The 8,737-nt window shown below is 45.7% G+C and overlaps 1 protein-coding gene across 1 annotated transcript; it reads right to left on the reverse strand.

Moving 5' to 3' along the window:
* Positions 1–273: 273 nt before the first annotated feature.
* Positions 274–8,737, reverse strand: thbs1a (thrombospondin 1a). The gene is made up of 23 exons (XM_048192073.1): positions 8,629–8,737; positions 8,480–8,551; positions 7,841–8,403; positions 7,507–7,582; positions 7,141–7,233; positions 6,948–7,057; positions 6,686–6,811; positions 6,042–6,138; positions 5,759–5,935; positions 5,115–5,291; positions 4,855–5,028; positions 4,640–4,767; positions 4,405–4,557; positions 4,101–4,319; positions 3,916–4,023; positions 3,371–3,530; positions 3,162–3,280; positions 2,835–3,069; positions 2,500–2,727; positions 2,147–2,418; positions 1,961–2,058; positions 1,724–1,863; positions 274–1,637 (listed from the first exon to the last, which is right to left on the reverse strand). Exons 1-23 carry the CDS (start codon positions 8,714–8,716, stop codon positions 1,630–1,632), a joined length of 3,621 nt encoding a protein of 1,206 aa, XP_048048030.1. The 5' UTR covers positions 8,717–8,737; the 3' UTR covers positions 274–1,629.

Genomic DNA, 8,737 nt, shown 5'->3' on the forward strand with positions numbered 1-8,737 from the left:
GTAGCAGTAACCATGAGTCATTTTAACCATAAACCACAGCCGAAGACAGTAGAATTAAAATGGACTGGATTTCTTGGTGAGCGTTGAGATTTATAGTGTAAACTTTATAGTTGTGCATAAAAAAAAAAATCAGGCCTTCTCACTGTATATTTAAGCTGAGCATGTCATCTGTCAAGGGAAGATGTAATTTCAGCTGATTCTGGTGTTTAAAGTGATCGCGAGTGACTTGTGAGATTTTACTCAGCTACTAAAAAGAAAAACATTTCACTGTCCTTTTTACTCAAAATGTTTTATTGTTCATGTGATCATTATAAAATGATTGATAAGAATTATTAAACTGGTAACAATACTGACACTGAAGCATCCTTAAACATAGAAAACAAAGAAAATCCTCATCAGTGTGCAAACAGTTTATACAAATACTTCCAATGTCAGGTTACAGTTCATTATAAATTATTTAAATAGCATATATCTACATTAAAATAGAAAAAAAACTTTACCAATAACTTACTTAAAACAAAAAAAAGACATCATTAATTAGGCACAAACTATTTATATTAACAACTTTCCATTCATGTTCTACTGGGGCATCTCATCCAAAAAATGTTGAATTATTTACAGAAGGAATGTTTTACTACATACAGTAGCTCTAAAACAAACGTATAAATGGCACTGATATCATTTGTAATTTTTGTTGAGTTCAATTATACAACATTGAGGTAATATTTGTATGTTTACATCATATTTTGTTCATATTCATTCACCCCAGTCGGCTCCTCCTGGCCTGAAGGAAACGCTCTCAAAGCTCCAGTTGTTCTCTTTGTTTGTTTCAGTAATAAGTGGCACTGAGATGATTCTCATGTTATCCATCTCCTCTCAACACAATAAATAAATCAAACAAGTGCGCTTGTTATGCTTCTATAATCTCTCCACTTCCTCTTTCATTTATGCTTGTTTAGAACCACAAAAACTCAAGCTCATTTGTGTATTAATCTAAGACATGAACTTCCTCCTCGAGCGGTGAGTCACAAAGGTCCTTCTAGCCCTGAGAAAGACTCCACTCTATAAACAGTGAAATTAAGACGCTTTGGTTGTCAACATCAATGATTGAATCTGATCAAAAGCAGAAGGGGGTAATGGATAACTTGTGGAAAATCAAGCCTGAATCATAGAGACCTGAAGATCTGGATGTCTCAATGACAAACGTCCATGCTTTCACAAAGTCCGTCCGTCCTGTGCGTCGTCCCTCAACAGTTCCTCCTGTGGGATCTCAAACCCACCAGAATCGAGGAGAAGCTTTTACTTCAGTTCATAAGCGACTCCATTCTGTCTTGATCATAGTCCACAGCAGATCTGAGGTGACATTACAGAAGAGCTTCCCTTTACCCACCAAATGTTAAGAAACTAGAAACTGATTGAGACTCCCATTGAGATTCAAGGAGATCGATGAGATGAAAGTGTTGATGGACCATCATGCTCGACCTTGTCCTGTGGTCCTCATTTGGATTGATAGTTTTTGGCCTCCACGTTTGGATCCTTGATCCCACCACAGAAGAGAGTTTTATAACACACAACACATTTAAACCGACAGAAAAGAACAGATAGACGGCACGTCCTTTGGTAAAACTGTTATACATCTGCAAGAGAGTAAAAAAAAAACACCCATGAGATTTCCCAGAACAATATGAGAGCAATATTCTTTAAAACCATCCAAATGAGTTACCTCGGCATTCGTATTTGAGGTCTGAGAAGTAAACCATCTCTTGAGAGAAGACAAAGAGGCCAAGTCTTCCTCCAGCGTATGTCTTGTCAATGATGCTTCCTGAATCTGCCATGACTTTCTTGCCCTCATACATGATAACTCTGAAAAGAACCAAAAGAAGAAGAGTGATTAAAGCTGCTTCAGCTGTTGGTTAGTAACTAAGACAAATCTTGATCTAAGTTGACCATCCACACTTACCTGATGTGTCCGGTTTTGGGTCTGTGGATCAGGTGCCATCTGTAGGCAGTGTAATCCTTCCAGCCAATGTTCTTGGGGTCGTGCCAAAGGGTACGCACCTGCAAACGGTCCAAAATAAGGTGAGCGGGGCATTTCAAAACCAAAATCACTTAAATGTTCCCCTGACAGCTTGAGAATGATACATACTTGTCCTTCGGTGTCTCCAGTGTGCCACAAAGCGTTCCTGAGATGTTCGCCCGGTCCTGTAGTGGAGTTCACTACTTTAATGGACAGTCCAGAGTAACCCTGGGCTTTGGTGGGCGTATGAGACCAGTAGGTCTGTGTGATCTGTTTCCACATCACCACATAGAAACGTGAGCTGGATTGGTAGCCAAACACAAAGCCGGCATAATCGTCATCACGGTCTGTGTTGATGAAGAACGTGCCGCTAAAGTCCACTGCATTGAACTCATCATAACCTGAGGAACAACAAGAAGAACATTAACGCTTGGATGTAGATTAACATGTTCATCATGAGCCAGTGTCTCTCAAACACTTACCAACGGCAATGCCAGGATCGCAGTTGACGGTCTGCAGAAGTTCTTTGCCCTGGTGACGGACGACCCAGTTGGGGTCGATTTGGGAAGTTCCTGTGGGATCGAGGGGAACCATCTGGAACCTGCGGAAATCTGTTTCACTGATGGCAAAGTTCTCCGGGCAGACATCGTGAATATCCAGCACGTTATCTTGGTCAAAGTCGTATTTGCAAACGTCACCTCGGCCATCACCTGGACAGGAGAAAAGAGGTGAAAATTCAGCATGTGGAAGTTCATTCTCGAACAAATTGAATCATACCGAAAATGAACTGAAATCAGCGCCAGTGTGGTTGACTCACCATCCGAATCCAGTTGATCTGGGTTGAAGGCGAGTCGGCAGTTGTCTTTGTCGTCAGGTACGCCATCATTGTCATCGTCATGATCGCAGGCGTCTCCTTTGCCATCCTTGTCGTGGTCGACCTGGTTGGCGTTGGGGATGTAGGGGCAGTTGTCAAGGTTGTTCTGATGTCCATCCTCATCGATGTCTTGGTTGCTGTCACACTTGTCTCCAATGTTGTCAGAGTCTGAGTCAATCTGTGACATAAAATGGATTAATGCAAAGTCTTCATCATCTGCTGCTCATGGTTGCACACTCGTGTCTTAAAAAGCAAGCAGAGGCAGCTCACCTGGTCAGGGTTGTGCTCCAGCGGGCAGTTGTCACAGTGGTCACCGACTCCGTCCCAGTCAGTGTCTCTCTGGTCAGTGTTGTACACATATGGACAGTTGTCCTTCTCATTCAGAATGCCTGGACAAATCAATTCCAGTGTCACGCCAATGATTCCTTACAATGGAATCCCAGAATACAAGGGCGAAAGAGTCATGACGTGTAACTCACCGTCACCATCGATGTCTATGGCACACGCATCACCCTCGCCATTGTTGTCGGTGTCGGTCTGTTCTGGATTACTGTCGTACGGGCAGTTATCGCATCGGTCGCCAACTTGATCGCGGTCGTGGTCGTACTGTCTTGGGTTGAAGATGAACGGGCAATTGTCCTGGTTCAAAACAAGAAGATCCAGCCAAGTCAGTGATGAAAACAGAAACATCTGGAGCTGTTCTCTACTTCACCGACCAAAATGTATAAATACATTAGCACAGCATAGCAAAGCACTAAACAAAATTAATGTCTTAAGTTATATGCCATGGACGTGACCATTTGGGACACAGCTGTGCAGGAATTCAGCTTTTGGCTGCAAGACTCTGACTGTTTGTTTGCCCAGTCAAATTTTTTTCCAGTGTATGATTTGAATTATGGATGTTAAACCAAGGGATCCAGCTACTGGCAACGTTTCTCTCTCTCTTTTGTTCACTCTGTTCTTTCTTTTCTAGTCAGCAGCATGCTAAATGCTTCTGCAGAAGAAGAATGTGTTTATGACTTACCCCCTCATCAGGGATCCCATCATTGTCATCATCACTGTCACAAGCATCTCCAGTTCCATCTTTGTCGTAGTCTTCTTGCCCAGAGTTGGGAAGGTCAGGACAGTTGTCCTAAAATACAAAACGTTTTGATGAAGATTTTGTAACCTCATTGTATAACGGGATATGGTAAAGAAATGGTCACATACCTTCTTGCAGTGGTAGGTGGCGTTTTCCACACAGTGGAGGTCTGTGTTTGGCCAGCCGTCCAGGTCTGGGTCCTCTCCACAGATGTAACCGTTCCCAGCATAGCCTGGTTTACATTCGCAGCGGAACATGATGTCGGAGAAGACTCCTAGGTAGATGCAGTTGGCATTCTTATTGCAGTCATGGCTGCCGTCCTCACATGGGTTTCTTGGTGTGCAGACCTGTGAGAAAGTCAAGTTTATGGAGGTTAGCACTTCATGAAAGGAGAAAGAACTGCCCCTTGACATTGTTGTAAACTGCTCTAACCTGTTTATTGGCAATGGCCTGCTCCATTCCTCTGCCAAAGGGCTGTTGTCCGGAGTAGCGTGGTGGGCAGGGCAGGCAGTTGTAGCCCGGTTCCGTGTTCTCACACTGATGGACTCCATTGAGCACAAAACAGGCATCGGGAACTTCTTTGCACTGCAGATACCAAGATTAAGAATATTTAGAAACACCAGTATCTCCATTAGGAGTGTCAATCTCATTAGCATGACACTCTCACCTCATCAATGTCTTGACAGTGGACTCCATCCCCAGTGTATCCAACCGGACACTCTCCGCACGTCCAGGAGCCATCGGGGAAGCTAGTGCATTTGGTGCCGGCGAAGCACGGGTTAGAGAGACAACCATCTGTTCATGATAGAATAGAACTGTGTTATTTTTGTTTAACAAGAATCTTAAGCTTGATCCTTAACAATGAAGCATTTTATGTCTCACCAACGGGACACAACTGGGCGTTGCACAAACGGCTTCCTTTGGAGTCACCCAGACATTCTTTTCCACCGTATTTGGGAGCAGGGCTGTTACACAAACGGTGTCGGCGCTGCAGTCCTCCACCGCACGTGACGGAGCAAGAGTCCCATGGTGACCAGGGTCCCCAACCTCCATTCACTGAGACACAGAAAGAAATGCAGTGTCAAGTGGGTTTTCAGGTTATATGCTGCAAACACTCCAACAGTTATATGGAAAACACTCACCTGGGCACGGGGCCTTCTGGCATGGCTCAGTCTGGCGACCGTCTCCCTCGCAGTCTTTGCCACCCATCTGAGGCGTTGGGGAGTTGCACAGCCGGATGCGAGTGATGACGCCCTCGCCACACGTCACTGAGCAGGAAGACCAGGGAGACCAGTGGCTCCAGCCGCCATCCTGCTTGACTGCATGAAAACAGAAATAAGTGTTAAACATGTGCATGTAACCGGTCCTACTGAGCGGTATTGGAACCGGTGACTCCGACATGGATCCCTAATATGCCTCTTGAGGCCAAGGGAGTGAGGTTTTACACTCACAGTTCTTACTGGCCTACGTTACACTTCCCCCCCTAAACTTCACTCACATCCGGGTCACGGCACCATTTAACCGGTCCTACTCAACTTGCTCTGAGCGGGATTCGAACCGGTGACTCCGGCATGGGATCTCTAATATGCCTCTTGAGGCCAAGGGAGTGAGGTTTTACACTCACAGTTCTTACTGGCTTACGTTACACTCCCCCCCCTTAAACTTCACTCACATCCGGGTCACGGCACCATGTAACCGGTCCTACTCGACTTGAACCTACTCGACTCTGGCATGCGAGGCTTTACATGCATGATGATCTGAATATGACCGGTGTTGTTGTACTCACAGCGTTTGTCGCACTCTTGCGTGTAACAGTCTCTCGTCTGGACGGACGTGCCATCGCAGTTGCTGTTGATCCGGTCACAAGAGCGTCCGCGCTGCTGAACGCCTCTTCCACAGGTCACCGAACAGTGTGTCCATTCGGACCAGGGCGACCAGCCGTCTTCTACACCCGCATCACTCGCTTGAGGAAGAGAATGAGAGAACATATTTAAACAGGGACAGTTCAGAGGAAAGATGACCTACATAATGAATAACGAATGCTGAAATTTAACAACAGCTGGACTCACGTGTTCCGCAGCGCGGGCAACATTCACCATCTGGGACAGTGGCGTTGGCACAGGGCATGAGAGGGCAGGAGATTTCACGACACACAGTGGCGGAGTTCTGTGAAATATAATTTTTGAAGCAAGTTTAATGGAATGAACCTGACAGCTGCACATAATGGATGAGAAATAAACGCCTCTCTGCTGGCTTTCGGTTTGCCAATAAAAAGTGACCCCTGGCTTGGCCGGGAAAATCTTGTGGTGATATAAACTCTGAGCGGGCAGCAGGGGAATACATCTGACCGGACTAACAAAGTGTTTTAATGTGGCCAACATGAGGGTGGAGGGTGGAGAATACAGACTGAGTCAGCGGCCACAACCACACACACACTAACACAAACACACACTCGCTGGTTTCACCGGAAACCAGAGTCAGCGGGTATCACTCACCAATTAAAACATTCCTGAATCTGGGCCATTTAGATGCATGTGTGCAGAGAAAAAAGAGACAGAAACACAGAACAGACAGAGTTCAGCACCTGTTTCTCTTCTCCCGACACTTTCCACCAGGGCTTTTTGGACTTGGACAAATCTGGTCTACCAGCTCCCTGCACTAAACCAGTTCTAACCAGTATAAATGGAGTGAAAAGCACAGTTGAACAGTGTACCTGACATGTGCAGTGCGTGCAGCTGTCCACCGTCCACTCGTCTTTGTCTCGGTAAACAATGCCGTTGTGCAGACAGACTCCTTTGTGGATTTGAATCTGGTTCATTATTAAGCTGTTGTCTGCTGTCTGAATGGCAGGAAAGAGAAATGTCATTTCATGTAAGGCTCAAGTGACTGAGGAACAAATGTTTGGCATTACATGAGAAACAGGGTGGAGAGACACATGCATGAACATCAGACAGACAGCTGGATTTGATCCTCACCACTTGGCGGAGCTCGTTCGACAACTGCTTCACCACCACACCGAGTCCCTTGAGCTCCGTAAACATGCTGGTCAGATCGTCGCAGGAGAATCCACAGATGTCTTGCAGACCTGAAGAGGAAAAGGATTCTGACGTTAACTCCACGCCGAGACCCCAGAGACACATCATCGCAAACGCGTGACGACCATCTGACCTTTAGACTTGTGTCCGGTGTAATCAGTGCGGATGGCCGGACTGGATCCATTCACGGAGTTCTCAAAGTTCATGACATCTGTGATGAAGGTTGCTGTAATGACAATTAAGTGACAATATTTATATCTTTATTTAATTAATTTACATTTATGCATTTGACTTGCATTGCATTCATTTACATTTTATCGGTTCTTGCTTTCCCTATATAGGATTTGAACTTTGGTATTACTAGTGTCATGCGCTACTATTTGAGCTACAGTTAAATTTGACATTTTTCAATATTTAATCAAATAAAAACTGTGTTTTTATAGCATTCATCAATTAAATTTGATATCATTCATGAGTTTGAGATAAAATAAAGACTTACAGCTCTCGCATCCTCTATTGCGTAAAATCGCGTCCAGCGTCGTTCCAAAAACAAACCGCACATTCTGAAGAACTCCCTGGAAAAATGGGATAATGGTCAAAAACCGAGACTCACAGAAAAAAAAAAAAAAAACCCAAATCGTTTTCCAACAGCTACTATTACATGGAACATTCAAACTGTAAAACAAAAACACTCAGCGCTTTGCGCGCATTAAGTGCGTCTTTACGCGTTTCCAAACTCCTCATTAGAGGAGGAAAATACGCTTTAAATGGAAACGGAATATCTTCACAATAATCATGCCGCTCTAATACATCAAAACCCAGGCTCTACTCACCATGAAGCGATCGGATTTGGCGGCTCCTTTGGCGATCCTCAGGCTGGCGATGTCCGCGCTCTCCTGACTCAGAATCTGCTGGATCGGAGCATCGAGTTCTTGAGTGTTGATCTCCTCGCAGCCCACATAAACCTGAGCTCGATCCTCCTGCACAAACACCGTGATGTTCTTCCAGTGCCCGTTCGCCACGCTCACGTCCTCGATGGACACCACATGCTGTCCGCTCGCGGTCCAGTACACCAGATCCACGGTGTTGGCTTTCCCATTGGATATGATCTCAAAGACGGACCCGGTGCCGTCAGTCCTCTCCACGGAGATCAGGCTGCCCCGGGTGCGTTTGGCTTGCTTGAGGTTGGCGGTGAAGATGAAGCCTCTCTCGCTCTGGATGGAGTAGATCAGGTCCCTGAAGGAGAGCTCGGGCACGGAGGGGATCAGGTTCGGGTTCAGGATCTTGTACGCGGGGCTGTATGGATCGGGTCCCTTCACCAAACTCACCCCGTGATGCTTCTTATGCAGATGAGTGAGCTCGAACAGGTCGAACACGGTATCATCGTCCAGCATTTCTGCGGATTCGGAGAGACGTGAGCGCGCACGACTACGAAACACATCAGAGAATCAGAGGAAAGAGTTTGTCCTCACCTGCATGTCTGCTGCTCTCGGAACTCCACAATAAGAGACACAAAACGAGTCCTCTGAGAATCATGATTCCCCCTGAACACACACCAGAGCACACATCACACCTCTGTCCGAACATGTGAAGGACGATGATGGAGATGAAACACACTTACCTGCAGAGAGACGCTCTGATGATAAAGTGTCTGTATATATGTGTGTGTGTGTGTTCGTGTTGGAGATGTTCTGCTCTTCTGCGCACATGAGAGTCCGTCGCTATTTAAG

This window comes from Megalobrama amblycephala, linkage group LG5 (assembly GCF_018812025.1).
Source record: "Megalobrama amblycephala isolate DHTTF-2021 linkage group LG5, ASM1881202v1, whole genome shotgun sequence".
Lineage (NCBI taxonomy): Eukaryota > Metazoa > Chordata > Actinopteri > Cypriniformes > Xenocyprididae > Megalobrama > Megalobrama amblycephala.

Bases quoted from the DNA above. Each gene is read 5' to 3' on its own strand.
- thbs1a (XM_048192073.1), bottom strand. From the start codon at position 8,716: ATGTGCGCAGAAGAGCAGAACATCTCCAACACGAACACACACACACAC. The intron at 8,404-8,479 runs GTGAGGACAAAC...CCGAATCCGCAG, and splicing joins CGAGAGCAGCAGACATGCAG to AAATGCTGGACGATGATACC. The intron at 2,419-2,499 runs GTAAGTGTTTGA...GTTGTTCCTCAG, and splicing joins CGATCCTGGCATTGCCGTTG to GTTATGATGAGTTCAATGCA.